This window comes from Gymnodraco acuticeps, unplaced genomic scaffold (genome assembly GCF_902827175.1).
Source record: "Gymnodraco acuticeps unplaced genomic scaffold, fGymAcu1.1, whole genome shotgun sequence".
Lineage (NCBI taxonomy): Eukaryota > Metazoa > Chordata > Actinopteri > Perciformes > Bathydraconidae > Gymnodraco > Gymnodraco acuticeps.
Genome location: NW_022989953.1, coordinates 827,087 through 842,536, shown reverse-complemented (window position 1 = coordinate 842,536; position 15,450 = coordinate 827,087). Strand labels below are relative to the sequence as shown.

At 46.1% G+C, this 15,450-nt stretch overlaps 1 protein-coding gene across 1 annotated transcript in view; it reads left to right on the top strand.

Moving 5' to 3' along the window:
* Positions 1 to 15,170, top strand: part of ccnd2a (cyclin D2, a) — a 23,467-nt gene extending 8,297 nt beyond the window's left edge. Inside the window, exons 3-5 of the mRNA XM_034210674.1 lie at positions 954 to 1,113; positions 8,429 to 8,577; positions 14,912 to 15,170. Of these exons, the coding sequence (XP_034066565.1) occupies positions 954 to 1,113; positions 8,429 to 8,577; positions 14,912 to 15,082 (480 nt within the window). The 3' untranslated portion in view covers positions 15,083 to 15,170. The remainder of the gene's footprint in view (positions 1 to 953; positions 1,114 to 8,428; positions 8,578 to 14,911) is intronic.
* The last annotated feature ends 280 nt before the right edge of the window (positions 15,171 to 15,450 follow it).

Genomic DNA, 15,450 nt, shown 5'->3' with positions numbered 1-15,450 from the left:
CGGTCACAAGGCTGTCCGGAACCAAACCACCACATTTTTCCCAAATTAGTCACCAACTATTTTGTTAATCACCTCCTCCCCTAGGAAGTGAAAGTAACAATACTTTCGTAGAGAACGCCACACCTAGACCCCCCCCCCCCCCACACCCCCCCTCCACACACACTCACAGAGACACCCATTTCACAAATACTCATCTAGTTTAGCATGTGTCATCAAATGTTGCCAAAAGATCCAAATGATGTATGCATGTACAGAGAAGTTTAAGTTGTCTAAAGATGCCAAAGGTTAATGTTTCCTGTTCGTCTTTAACGTTATCTGGCATTTATGAAGACTAAAATGAAGAACAATTTGCGCTGAAATGGTTCGTTGTTGATAAGTCTGAAGGCCTTCGCAGAAAACACAAAGTGCAACAAATACAAATAGTTACATTATTTTATTACCTGTTGCAAGACTTTTGATGTTTTTAAATGATGAATGGAATGCGATAAGATAAAATAATGAACCACTTTTTAATACATAACACAGATTCATTGCTGGTCCATTGCTGGTCTGTTATCACACACACACACACACACACACACACACACACACACACACACACACACATACACACACACTATGAGTTAAACCTCCGGTGGGCCTCTTTAGGAAAGTCCCCAGATGCCAGACAGACAGACGGGGGGAGACAGTGTGTGAGGTCACCTGCTTGGTGGCGCTGCTGGTGTTTCTCTGTCCCAGGCCCGGCCAAGCAGAGACTAACGTAATAACAATAATGCTTAACCTCAACGCATACTACTGTTTGGGGCCAGGGGTTCACAGAGGCACGCTCACTGGAGGGAAACTAGCTGCAGTAAAGGGCTACAGTATGTAAATGTATGGTTGTACTTTGTGTCACTTAATCTTTCTCAGTCTTTCTCATTTTCGGTTATCTCTCTCGGCTCTCTTCTCTTCAGGAGTGGGAACTGGTGGTGTTGGGGAAGTTGAAGTGGAACTTGGCAGCAGTAACGCCGAACGACTTCATCGAGCACATTGTGAGGAGGCTGCCGCTGCCCGAGGATAAGCTGGCACTTATACGCAAACATGTCCAGACCTTCATCGCCCTATGTGCCACAGGTAGGACACCATGACAGCTTACCAGGAACATGTTATATGTCCTTTTTTCAATTGTGATTTGAAGTTGCACAAAACTGATCAAAAAGATGTGCGACGTCATCTCGATATCATTTGGTTTTGACACTGATCATGTATAAGCTGCCAAGTCAAACCAAGCGATAATGGCTTGCATCAACATACTTTCTCGTGTTGCAAAACATCTTTATCTGCACATTTTTCTTTCAGCGCTGTGTTAAAGCCCTCTTCTCTGAATACCGTGAGGCAACAGCCGTGTTCTGAGGTGTGCTCTGGGCCAGTCCCAGCCCGCAGTAACTGAAGTATTACCTGGGATGGGAAAATATTCTTCCTGAGAAAGGCATGTGTCATGGAAGGCATTTAAGCGTTAGACTCTTAGGGCTGACATCCATCATTTGTCTTCTCTCAGACCGGTATGTGGTCATGCTTTAGAGGCATATCAGTGGCTTCCAGAGCATCCAGTAACACTTCAAAGCACATTCATCCTGGATGAGGGGCATTCCCATGTCGCACAGGGTCGAGAAGAGGAATGGACAGGGGTGGAGGCAGGCCGGCCATTGTCTTTCTGCTCTTGAGGTGAATTGTTCTCTTAAGATCAAACATCCCGCGAGTGGTGACAGGCAGCCTTTAACATGATCTGGAGGGACGGAGAAGATGCAGGAGGGAACAGGAGAGTCAGGGAAAGCCGGAGGAGTGTATTGTTTTTGCGTTGCCAATTCTAAGGCATGACATGTTTTCATATCTCTTTCTCCTGCCGCCTTCCTTCCCTCTTCCCCCCCCCCCTTACTTCTCACGCCTCCCCGCCCTACAGCTGGAGGACATGATAGCTTTCCCATGTTGAGATTCTCTATGGGGCAGGTTTCTCCTGTTTGCGGCACCTCACCTCTCATTCAAAACTGAAAAAATGTGCAGAGATAAAAAAAACGTGTCTAAAACAACCTTATTTATCTTAACACTGCTGAGAAAATAACACAATGCAACCACAAAAAAGGCTGTCGTTTGTTTCTCATTCTCTGGGTGACCACCACCAGCAGCAGCTTCCTTTTCTACAGGAGTGCTTACTACACCCCCCATGGGAAACTGCTCCTTGTGCTGACATCATTCAGAGGAGTGTGTGTGGTTAGATGAATAGATACAAGGGAGGTGACAGGTATTTACATCATAAAGCGATGGAATCCCGTGCGCCGATTGTGCAATGGATATGATAGGCTGAGACAAATTTGCAACTAAAGTTCATGTTTGCAACGTTTTTAGGAAAAAACGCATGTTTCCTCTATTTCTCTGCGTCATCTTTTCCTTAACTCTCTCCTGCTATCTCTCCCTGCCTCACCCCAAATACCTCATCCCTTATTTTCTGCCAGCGGGTTGATGTGTGGAATGACAGCGCGTCAGTGATCGAACCTTTTTCCAATACAACATTGTGAAAGTCTCAGTATGCACTTTGTCCTTAATTGCTTCAATGAGGCAGTGGAAACACATTTACGAGCCTCCTGGAGTCCTCCTGACATTGTGTTTTAGGAGTGAGACTATTTGGAGATAGCTCTGGATTAGCAACAGAGAGTTTATCTGTGTATATGCTCTCCTCAGACTTGTATCCAGGCAAACAGAGAGTGAGAAAGAGAGAGCGCAAGTGAGTCAACAATTTGGTGCATCTACAGATCTCTGGGAATTCGAAAACCCCATTTGGGGAACGTTCCCAGACGTAAACCTCCGGGTTATCTGGTGGGAATCCTCCTCGAGACGTCGTCGGAGCGGGGCTGAGGAGGTGAAGACGCAGCAGAAGGAGGCCACGTCTCAGGAGGATTTACATTTGCAAGACAGTTGACAACGAGTCACCTGTGGCCTTCCTATTTCATGCAGCCTCATTCAGCCCGGCACTACTACCACCGCCGCTGCCCCTACACCGAAAACGAAAACATGCATGAAACCACGGCTCTCTGTTTTGAAGGGAACAAGAGAGAGAAGAGGAGAAGTGGAGAATAAGGCCTCTCATTCCTAATGGCTCCTCTCTTTTGATGAAACAGTTCCGTTCGGGCCACTCGGTGGGATTTTGTCAGGTGGCGCAGGCTGGCTCTGTATTAATTAATAACATTGGCTGGTCCATTCAGGACTATGCAAATGGCTGGGGAGCTCAGCTAGAGGCTGGGAGAAAGGAGACAAAAGGCTTGGCCCTTACATTTCATATGCAGAGCCATGCGAGGGTCAGCGCTGCGGGGCCACTTGATAGGAAACACCAGCGTTTCCCTCAGGCAGGCTGCCGGATAATAGCCCAGAAACAAGCTCATTAAGGGAGATTATGAACCTCCATTCCTACACACAGACACCAAGCACTCCCAGCTTCCTCTTCTATTCTTATTCAATTGAGGTAAAGTGGGAGAATGGACGGGGTGCATGGGGCAGACAGATGCACCCCAACCTGTCTGCTGCAGTTATTGAGCTCCGTCTTCTTGCCATATTGGGAGGGATTATGCTCTATTTTTTTTATAGCGACTCCAATAGCCCTCTCTGTAATGGTATGCATGGAATGGTGACAATGGTCATGCAAGTTGATCAAAAGACATTTCTGGATCAGCGCCAACAGTGCTGTCCAAGAGAGAGTCAATTGTCCTGAAGGACACAATGAAGATTTTGCTACAACTCGGGATATAAATAACAAGGGATTGAAGTATTGGCTTAGAACAATATTTAATTCTTCTTTATCTGTGGCACTGTTTTTGGACTGTGTGAAGTAACTTGATGATTAACTGGTTAGTTTCTCTGAGACTAATGATTCACTAGCTGACAAACATGAGAGAAGTCCAGTGTTCTCTGCATGGGTTCACTTTTTACCTTTCGAGTTGTGATAAAGCCAGGCTTATTTTTATATTTACAAAAGGAGTGTGCAGAGTATATAAATCCTACACTTTGCATACATCCTACTCACACAGTTTTATACCAGCAGACTGCAGACGTTTGTTAAACCGCTTCTTAACATAAAGAAAGTTGGAAAACATGCTTACATACTGTATTTCACATTTTTATATATGAAATTATGGCAAAAGCATCGGTCAAACTACACAAAGCTGTAATTAGAGCCTAACCGAAGCTACGTGCCTCAAATCCTTGAGGCTATGTGTCTATACAGGAAGCGGCAAACCTGCCAATTTGTACGCAACATTGACCAGTCTAATATTACGAGATGATTCATGAGTTCTCTTTTCATCTAAGCTGTTAAACCGCATCGGACCGGGGGCAGGAATGCTCCTCGGAAGCTTCCTCTCCGAGTGGCTGCTTCTCGGAGAATCCCCTCCAGGCTCATCTCCGCATTCCGGCGACAAAAGATTTATCTCAGATGTGGTCAATGAAATGGTATTTACTGGTGTTTGTTTACATAAAAACCCCTTCATGTTTGATGACTCAGAACCCTAACAAATTAGAGACCTCCTCCGACAAATTATCCACATGCTCCACTGATGTGAGGAATCACGTCCGGTCGGCCGCACCGTCAACACATGGAGCTTCCTGACAGTGAACTACACAGTGAATCATGGATTGGCATGTCCTGATTTCCCCCCTCCTCACCTCGCTGGTGTAATCAGCACCATACTGTAAATACTGTGGCGAGCTGAGTCACACCAGACTCACAAATGATGAGATTTTTGCTTTGAAGGGCTGCAATTACCCTACCAAAAAAGGTTTTGAAATGAAAATATTCTTGAGTTTACATGTTTACCTTGGAGGTCACGTTGACCGCAAAGACTAATATTTGTGATTTGACCTAAAGTAAATGTTAGTTAGCTAGTTTAACCTGGACTTTTTTGTCATGACATCAGTGTCTTTCTCCAAATTGTTTTGCTGAATGCAGGGTTTACTTACCTCAGATAAGCTCTTTATTCTTTCCAAATCGTCTCAGCCACAGAGATAAACAGATTTTGGAATATTTCACCCTTGATCCGAATCTGTACGCTCCCCGGCGCTGACGTTACCAACGCCTCAAGGCCGCAGCTGTGACAGTGCAGATGATGGTGCAAGGCTGAAGAGAGCTGTCACGGGATGCTGCAATTAAGAAAGAATTCTGTTTTCTGGCAAATGTTTTCAAATCGCAGTTTAAGAAGGGTGCGTGACTCAGACTCTCCCAAGTTCTGTTTTGTGTTCGTCTCCAGAGTGACAGTCTGAACAAGATTTCATGGAATGTGACAGGGAGCAGTATCGAGTTATTGTTTCTTAATCTGTGATTTCTCACTGTGTTGCATATGAAAGGACTCCTAAAGCCCAGTTGAGAAGTTGTTGTTGTTGTTTGTGTGTCTCAAAGAGCTCTGCTAGGTGAACCGTCTGAGCAGCTCTCCATAGACCTTGTTTTGACTACCGGGCTCTGTTTCGTTAGCGGTGAAACATACTGTCATGCCAATCCCCAAAATGCTGTTTGTTTTTGGCCTTAATCCGTCAACAGGCCGCGGGACCTCGTAATGCTACTCCTTTAATAAACAAGGTCAATAAGCGCTACATGTATTGAATACAAGACCCTGATTTATAGCGGTGGAAAGAGAGGAGAGGGTGCGAAGGAGAACTTTTTTTTCGCCTTCTTCTGGCTGTTGTTCAACTTTCCAAACTTTAATTAATTTACAAGTTTAATGTGAATACTGTGCAATCACAGCCACCCAAGAGGAATAGGCCATGTAGGGCAGCAGACTGTGTGACCAGAGGCCTGAGGGATGGAGTATCAGGGGCCAGGAGCACGGAGGAATGGAGATGAGGGGGCACGGGGAGGAGAAAGGGCCATTGAAGGGGGTGAGAGGCGCGCAGGCCAGGCCAGCCAGCCGCTGCTCACAGGGAGCTTTCCATCGCAGGCGTCCCCACTCAGCTACATACACTGTTTATCCTCAACATGAATATCAATGAGGGCCTCCTAAAATACGGCCATTCTTCCCCCCACATGCAGCAGCCACCAGGCCGGAGTGTCAGCCTGCGTCGGCTGCACGCGCGTGTCCTTGTTCTGCCACAGACCTGTCTTGTCTTGAGTGCGAAAAATCAGCTTGCTGCCCACTGTCCGCCACTCAGCTCTCCCACAAACCTACTTCTGTGCTGTGTGTGTGTGCCTGCATCTTAAAACATGCAGGCATCAGTGCATTGTTTATTGCCCGTGTCTCTTAGGTGTCCGCCTCCTTGCCTGTCAGTCTGCCCTCACTACACACGTACAGTAAATCCGTGTATGCCTTTGTCCCTTTAGTCCTCTATAGAAAGTGGTGCTCTTACAGCAGTGATGTAATGCTGAGGGGCTTTGTGTGCTCTTTCCTCTTGGCTCGAGGTAGCCTTTAATAAATCGCCCCTTGGCAGAGGCCCAGCGGCTAACACAGGGGTGTATAATAAGTTCATTTATTTGTCAACACTGAGCCCACAAGATGAGAAAGCGCCTGGCTGTGCATGTTAAAAAGGCAGTGAGGGGCTGCCTTTACAGCTATCAAAGGGCCCACCTCTTTGATTCCACATTTTAAAAAAAAAAAAAAAAGAAGGAAGAAGAAAAATCTCCTTCATGGCCATCACACGCAGTTTGCTTTGCAATTGAATATGGCAATATGTTAATGTGCAGGCTGTTTCCTTGCCCCCACTGCCCACTCCTCTAGCCCATAGGTGGCCCGGAACAGAGGAATACTTGTGGGGGGGTGGATGGGAGGCGGGAGGTGAGGGTCGCTGGAGGGCGACTCTTTTCTTCTTCCAAACCCTCACAGGAGTCTGGACACAGACTTGAGAGTGATGTGCAGTGGAGTTGTCGACCCCCTCTCCTCTCCCACCAAGCCCACCAACATCCCCTCTTTTCTCCTCGTTGCCTTGTCGCCAGTCCGTCCATCCCTCCTTCTTCATCTTCCTCCCCACGTCGACTCCCTATCCTCCCCCCCCACCCTGTCCGGCCATGCTCTTTGTCCGGCCTGTCTCTCTGAATTGGTATCAGCAGAGAGGGGATAGATGCTGTTTCGCTCAATTGGGTGAAATTAGGTGATGACTCGGGACAATGGAGTCACACTCTTCTGCCTTCCCTCTCGCTGGCCCGCCACTCTATTAATATGCTAAAAGATAGGAGGGCTGCCAATGCAAACCGCTGCCTGTTGTAGCAACAAAGACTGAGGCATGTGTGCCATTCACTGGCCACATCTAAGCAGGCCATGTGTTGTCAAGGAAGAAAGGTAGAAGTTGAGCAAGACATAAAGAGAGAATAGAGAACGTGTGTGTGTGTGTGTGTGTGTGTGTGTGTGTGTGTGTGTGTGTGTGTGTGTGTGTGTGTGTGTGTGTGTGTGTGTGTGTGTGTGTGTGTGTGTGTGTGTGTGTGTGTGTGTGTGTGTGTGTGTGTGTAGTGTGTATGTGTGTGTGTGTGTGTGTGTGTGTGGTGTGTGTGTGTGTGTGTGTGTGTGTGTGTGTGTGTGTGTGTGTGTGTGTGTGTGTGTGTGTGTGTGTGTGTGTGTGTGTGTGTGTGTGTGTGTGTGTGTGTGTGTGTGTGTGCTGTGTGTGTGTGTGTGTGTGTGTGTGTGTGTGTGTGTGTGTGTGGTGTGTGTGTGTGTGTGCTGTGTGTGTGTGTGTGTGTGTGTGTGTGTGTGTGTGTGTGTGTGTGTGTGGTGTGTGTGTGTGGTGTGTGTGTGTGTGTGTGTGTGTGTGTGTGTGTGTGTGTATGTCTTGTGAAGAGTAAAACTCTCTCTCCCTCTCTCTCCCTGTATGCCAGTTGCCTTGCCTTTTCGGGCTTCTGGCCCGTTCACAAGCTGTCTCATTTGCATTATGAATGACAGTGAGGGGAGCTAACAAGGTTATTGGTCTTTGAGACGCACGCCTGTGACCACACGTGGAAAAAGGACCTACAGCAGTGAGCATTGGCAGAGGCACTGAGCCTCTTTATTCCTCCCTTTCCAAGCGCTATGGGGCTTTTTTCAGAGAGCACACGATTTACTCAGGAGATGGAAGAAAAGGGGCCGGGCTGGAGAAAGGGGGATTGGGGTGGTGAGCGGGTGAGGGTGGTTGCTTTTCAGCTCCTTTACAAGCCAAGTGAACCCTCATTATCCAGGCCCCTGGTCATTAGTGAGCGCTGCGTTCAGGCCCGCTACAGTAGAAGGATTATTTATTAGCTGACTGCTAGATTACCGAATCATATTGTCTGTACCCTTTTTGTGGAGCATATGGATTGAAAAGTGACATTTAGAAACTGCACCAGGTGAATACAGAATCCAGTGTAAATCATCTCATTTAACCACGGATCGGAAGATTTTAGTTCCGTGCTTACCATAACAATATCATTTACAAATAGCACTGGAAACTCACTTGGTATTTCTTTCTCTAACAGATTTCCGATTCGCCATGTACCCCCCCTCCATGATTGCAACAGGAAGTGTGGGGGCAGCGATCTGCGGCCTGCAGCTGGATTCAGCTGACCAGTCACAGTGGGGCGACAGTCTGACAGACCTGCTGGCTAAAATCACAAACACAGAAGTGGTGAGTTTGGACAAGACACATATATTTTTCCCAAGAAAAGAACTTTGTAAAACTCTTATTAGTCAGGGTTAACACATTCATTCTTGTGTCTGGAAATTGTTTGGGTGGATGTTTCTGAGTAATATCTGAATGAGTAAATGTTAGTGGTCATCGGTATTTATCTTAGTACATTATCACAGTAACTGTGTGATTCAAAGCTGAATCCAGCTGCTGTTCTGTCTAATCTGTCAGTGAACATCTCTGGTAAGATTCCACGATTTTCCCATGTTGTTTCAAATGAAACACACAGTTTTACAATCTGTCTTGTTCTACTAGACTCTCTGAGGAAAAATATCCCTATTATTTATGTCAAAGGTTAAGAAATGCCACATGTTGGTAGAACTTTGCAACAGAGAGAAGTTGAAATGTTGAAATGTTACACTCAGATTTTGACTTCTTCCCTTGGATTACGCTTTCCACAAACCCTTATTTGGGAGAGTGGGGGACAGCGGCCAATATTTCTCATAAAATTACCAAAAAAACGGCACCAAACTGAGATCATAGGAAGAAATCCTGAACTGCGTCATTTTATTTGCAGTCTCTTCTGTCATACACTTGACCAGAGAGGTCTCATGAGGCAGGTTTCTCCTCCTCTCCATCAGTCCCCCCCTCATATAAAGACTCCTGTAGATCGAGCCAGGTTGAGAGCATATACAGTGTGCTCGGCGGCTGACAGGAATGCTGGCCAGGCCGCTGTGTGGCTGTCTGGGTACAGCGAATATTGCGGTGGTGGGTGAGTTGAGTCCAAACACAGGCAGGGCCTCTTCTGACTCTGAGATGCCTGGCTTTCATCACGCGGATGGGAGAGGGCTTCAGCTCGCTATAGCTTACTGTAAGGGAGCTTGTGAGGTGATCGCTCTTTATTAGTCTCTTTGGAGAAATGACTCTTCTGCATTGGAACGATCCTAAGTATTCAGGAGCAGGGGGCAGGGAGCTGCTGCAGTTATGAGGCCTTGGCAAGAGGATGTCTAATACCAAACATGATGAAAAGGGCTTGTAGTTATTTAAACATGAGCATTCAGAGTTCATGTGTGCTCGCTGCAGAGGGGCAGATCAAAGGGCGTGACACGGATCCCAGGCCTCAGCCCTGGGATGTTAAATTCTGTCCCAAAAGGAGGCGAAGTAGGAGGAGGAGGAGGAGGAGGAGGAGGAGGAGGTGGAAGGAAGCTGTTGAAATGTGAAAAGGACACTGGGTGGGGGGGTGCGGGAATCATGCCTCCCTCGCGACAATCAGCCCTCTCTCGTTGCCTCCTATGGTCCATATTGCAGCACTGCTGGAAAGCATGGCTCCCTCTGGTGCGAGCTGTGTGAAGTCTCGCTCAGCAGCTGAGGAAAAACAAATAGCTGACCTCAGCAGCACAGGGCCTCAGTGTGTTTAGGCTGCAAGGTCTCAGACTTGAGGGAATTAAGTCGCTCTCTGTCTCTATGATCAACTCCTCACATTCCTGGATTCAGACAAGCCATGGCTCGCAGTAAACACACGAGGCAAGGCAGAGGCCGCCCTTCCTAATTCAACATATATGAGAGGCTTTAGTGTAAACTGCTGAAAAGCCAGCCAAAGCTAAACAGATGCTAACTAAGTTACTTAAGACTTGTGCCCCACTTCTTCTACAACTAAAAAGCAAAATGACAGAAGTGTCATAGGTGTCTTCAGTGCTATTAACGCTGTTTATGCTTTAACAACAAAAGAGGAAATGGTGAGCGTTAGACTGTGTCATGTTCACACTTACCCTACCTTCTTTTAACAAAAGCTGTACCCCTTAATACGTCAATTCAATACCCAAGGGTCACCTCAACCTGAATTTGGACCGCAGTCATCCGGGTGGTGGGGTGAACCTGAGTCTAAATGTGTACACACACTGTGTTTTCTGCGTCTCGTAGCCAACGTCCAAAGAGCCAGGCAAAATATGAAGGCAAAGCAAGTTTCTTCAGCCTGCCAACAGCATCATGGCCACCCCCCGCCCCCTGCTGGCATCTGTGGTATTCAGAAGCTGTGGTTTTCCAGTGGAAATGAGATAGGGCCAAGTCACCGTCTTGGCCAGCTGGAAGAATTTGTGTAGCCTCACACACACCTGGTGTGACCGAGAGGAGCGGCCTGTTAATGTGAGGAGAGAACATGTGCATTTTAGTGAGAATGTTTCTGGTTTAAAGCTAGATCAGTTGTGACTCCTTCAAACCTGTCATCTGAAATATGAGAAGTATACGCTACAACACAGCATTTAGTTAGTACATGGAGGCCAAGTGTGTAGAGCCTCCCTTTATTCGTGAATGATAACACAGGAAGTAGAGGTTAAAGAAGTGCAAGGGTTAAAGACCACCACTTCCTAGATGTGATCGTTTTGAGTCGATTTCTCAGTCTCTCATTCATCTTTTCTTTTCCGGTCAGGGTCACACACTTAGACAACGGAAACACATTTCCCCGTTTCTCCCTCTCTTCCTGTTTTCATTCCTCTTTTTTAATCACTCTGGTTTGCAATGGCCCATTATCACAGAGATTCTCATACAAGCAGCAGGATGGCTAGACTCAATTGAAATGTGATTTTTCGGACGGAGGAATGTTGGGGCCAAAAACGCTTGCAACAAAGATGCATTTATTAAGAAAGATTATCTCTATTATTAACACATCCTGTAGCGTCACCACTTGTGGTGTTTCGGCATGCGGGCTAAAGAAAGTGAAAGGTCACATTTTCTATTGTAACTTGTGGAAATTCAAGTCATGCGGTGACTCCTTATTTCCAGTGTCAGCCTCCGGATATTTCGTTTTTAGGATTCCCCGAGATCTCCAGTGTGTGTCTGCCTGTGTTTCATCTGTCTGACCACCAAGTCCTCCCAGAGTAGCTAACGCTGTCTTTGTGGTACAGTCAGCAGTTAAATCACATTCCATGGCTTCACTTCATTTCTCCCTTTCTGGTTTTGTCTGTCTGCACGACTTCCCCCCTTCTGCCAGTGTCACAAAGGCCGCCCAGGGATAATGTGCATGCCTTGATTTGTCAGATTGTTGCAGTGTGATGTATGTTTAAGGTTCCGCCTGGGGAGGATCTGAGCTGATTATGTGTTTTCCGACCTGCAAAATAAGATGTTTCAGTAAAGCGCTACCTCCCATGCCCAACTTATTCAGTGCTGTTGGCCCCCTCAGAATACAAGTACCTCAGGCGTCTCTGAAAAAAGTATTGGTGTTTCCAGTAGTCACACATTGAAGTCATTAAAGTTTCTCGAATGAAGCCCATGGGGCTTGGCATCGGTTCGCAACTGCCGCTCCATAGAGCAGCGGAGACGGGGGAGAATGTATTTTAAGACGTGAAGGCGTGCATTCTTGCGGTAAGACACAGGCAGTTCCTTTACATGTTCTTCGCTTTACTTAATTTTCTCACAGGAATTGAGATTTTATGACCAATGGGGCATATGTTGGTGGGAAGGCTGTGTGTGTGCGAGTGTGCACACGCCCATGTCAGCGGCAGACCTCTGGAGGAGATTAAGGGACAGGCGCTGGTCGGGTTTCCTCCACGTCAGGCCCATAGCCAAGGGAAACGTTCCCCAGAGGCACCCAGCCCAGACCAGTCCAACCTCCTCAACATCAAATCATTCCTTATGGACTGGAACCAAAACAAGAATCATTGGATAAAAAAAGAAATGAGGTACAAAAAAAAATAAAATGGAAGGAATAAAGAAAGGCATTACTTCATGCAAACTTCAAATATCAGCATAACCCAATCAATCCAAAAAAGATTTGTATGTTAAAAAAACATATTTAAAAGAGATTCTGCTTCTTAAGAAATCCTCCCTAACATCGTCCACATGTACATAATTTCAACGAATCACCAGTCTTGAAAGTTCTGTTAAAAGTCAGAAAACTCATGTAGTTTCCTGTCAACAACACAGTACATGTTTCACCCTGCACTGTGTCATGCTGCTTGACCTTTGATACCGTGACCTTTCCCTCACTCACCCGTGAGCAGCTACCAATCCTGATGTGAGCGGCTTCAGTTCTCATTTCATCAAGGCCCAGCGGCACCAGGAGCTAGAACACAGGCTCAAACTGTGGCCCATCACGTTTCAATTAGCTGTACATTTCTGCTCCACCACTGCTACACTTTCTCCCATCCCTCCGGCCATGGGGCGCTCTCAGTCGGTTTCCCACAGACCCCGGGTGCTAGAAGGTAGGGGGCTCTGTATGTGTGAGCGTGTGCGGAGCTAGTTGTGTTTTTGTGTTTCGCCACCAGAGTGCGGCCTTTATCAGACAGCTTTCATATTAGTTTCTTGTTTTCAAGTGTAGTTCCTCACTCAAAAACAGTTTGACCTCCCTTTGACGCTCCTGCTAACAACCCATTTAGCACCTCTCTTCCCTTTACCCTCCCCCATGTCTCCCCCTCCCCAGTGAGTTGCTCTCCCCCCAAGTCCCCTCTGTCAACCCTCCATCAGGGAAGGATATGAGGGCTCAGCGCTGTTGAGAGGCTCCTCTCCCAGGTGGATTCTTAGATTGCGGCGGCGGCCTTTGAAGGTGAAAGGAGAGCCGGCCGGGTCTCAGAAGGATCCCTGCAGGCAGCCAGGCACACAGACTGGCTCTCGTTAAAAAAGCACCACCTTTGTGTTCCCACAGGAGGTGGATGTAATTAACATAGCTTTAGTACTACCTGTGTTTTCAACCGCCGTTGTCAAGGCTACTTCTATTTGGGTTGTGTGTGTGTGTTTGGGAATGCTGGGATAGGTGGGTGTTTGGATGGGGGAGGCAGTGGCAAGCATGCACGGGGGGCCTGAACATGTTAATGCACATGTGTGTGTGCACATGAGAATTATAGGGGAGGTGTTCAGTGCACCACCCTGGTGGGCTGATGTAATGCTTAGGTCTGCTCCATGTCTGGGTTCAATCTTGGCTGTAGATGGAGCAGTTAGAAAAGTTGGTGGTCATTTAAAGGGGCCCTATTCTGCTAATGTTAAGGTTCATATTTGTATTTTGTTCCTCTACTGGGACATGTCTCCATGCTTTAATGTTCAAAAAGGTCTTTATTTTTCTCATACTGCCTGTGCTGCAGCACCTCTTTTCACCCTCTGTCTGAAACCAGAGTCCAGTCTGCTCTGATTGGTTAGCTGGCCGGCACTGTTGTGATTGGTCAACCGCCAAGTGATGTCCCGCCCCTTATCCTATCACATACAATGTGTTGGAGCGCTAGCCAATAGAAACCTCTATTTTATTATAGTGATGTCAATATTTTACGGAAGTAAACAAAGGACTAAAATGGAGGCGTTTAATTCTTGAAGTGGTTGCCTGTTATAAATACCTTGGTATCTGGCTTGATAATTGCCTCTCTTTTAAACTTCAGGTCAATAATCTGCTTAAAAAGCTGAGGGTTAGACTAGGTTTCTTTTTCAGAAACAAGTCCTGTTTCTCGCTTGAGGCCAGGAAAAGGCTCTGTGACCTTTTTACCTGTGCTGGACTATGGTGATCTGATCTATATGAATGCACCTGCCCATTACCTAATCAAGTTAGATGCCGCCTATCACAGTGCGCTGAGATTTGTTACTAACTGTAAAGCACTCATCACTGTACCCTGTATGCCAGGGCAAGACTGTTCGGAGTCTCAGTCCTTGGTACATGTTCATTTATAAAGCCATGCTGAGTAAACTATCACCTTACATCTGCTCACTGATATCACAGAGAGTCGCAAGTAGCTATTGCCTAAGATCCCAGGGTGTGTTTTTATTACACGTACCAAGTGCTAGGACTGTTTTAGGCACTAAAACTTTTATGTGCGCAGCTCCTCTAGCTTGGAACACTATGCAAAACCTTTTGAAAATGAGCATTTTGGTTCCCCTGCATCATTTGAAAGCACAGCTTGATGAAATGATATTTGATACTCCTGTTACCTGTCTTTGTGAATACGTTTGTAAATTGTACCCCTGTCATTATGTTGTATGTGTCCTTTTTGTTTTCTGTTACATGTGTAACCACTGTGCGGCAGGTCTCCCTTGTAAAAGAGATCGTTGATCTCAATGGGATTTTTTACCTGGATAAATAAAGGCTACAAACAAACAAACAAATTCTGACTCTCTTAACTTTAAAACTTGAACCACAAAAAATAAGCTGTTTTCCATTTTATATTAATATGTTTCACTTTCTTTGAGTGGTAAAATTAAGCCAGTGTGATGAAGTAATTGATATTTTCAGATGGTGTCAAACAAGGCCAAAGAATGTTGAAAATTACACTTCAAGAAAGTTTTGACTTAATTTGGATTCGAAGTAAGAAGCTAAAATGAACATATGTGTTACAGCTTGTCCCCCCTCTCTGGTTCTTTGCAGGACGTCCTGAAAGAGTGCCAGGAGCAGATTGAGCGTGTGCTGGTGAGCAGCCTGCGAGAGGGCCGGCAGCAGCAGCAGCAGCAGCAGACTCAGAGGGGCCCCAGCGGGAAGGGCCTGGACGAGCTGGACCAATCCACCACTCCCACAGACGTCCGCGATGTCAACTTGTGAAACACCAGAGGGCGTCGTTGCACAGGATTTACAAAAGAAAAAAGCATCATGAAAAAAAACCTCAATTTTCTTAAAAGCAGAAAAAAAAGAACAAAAGAACAAAAAATGTTTTAAAAAAAACACAAGCCCTTTAAAAGAAAAAGAACAATGCTTGCTAGTTTTTATTCTTTTTTGTTGTAGATTCTCTGTTCTTCAAGTCAAAAGAACCCTGCCCACGAAATCGATTTTCTCTGATGTTCTAGTCTAAAAGCAACCAATTTGATACCAGATGAAGCCTTGAGGTGCCTTGGATAAACAGAAGGGAATCCAATCATTTTCTGCCTTTGATTGTATAATATGATCTTTAAGTTATATTTTAACCATAGCTT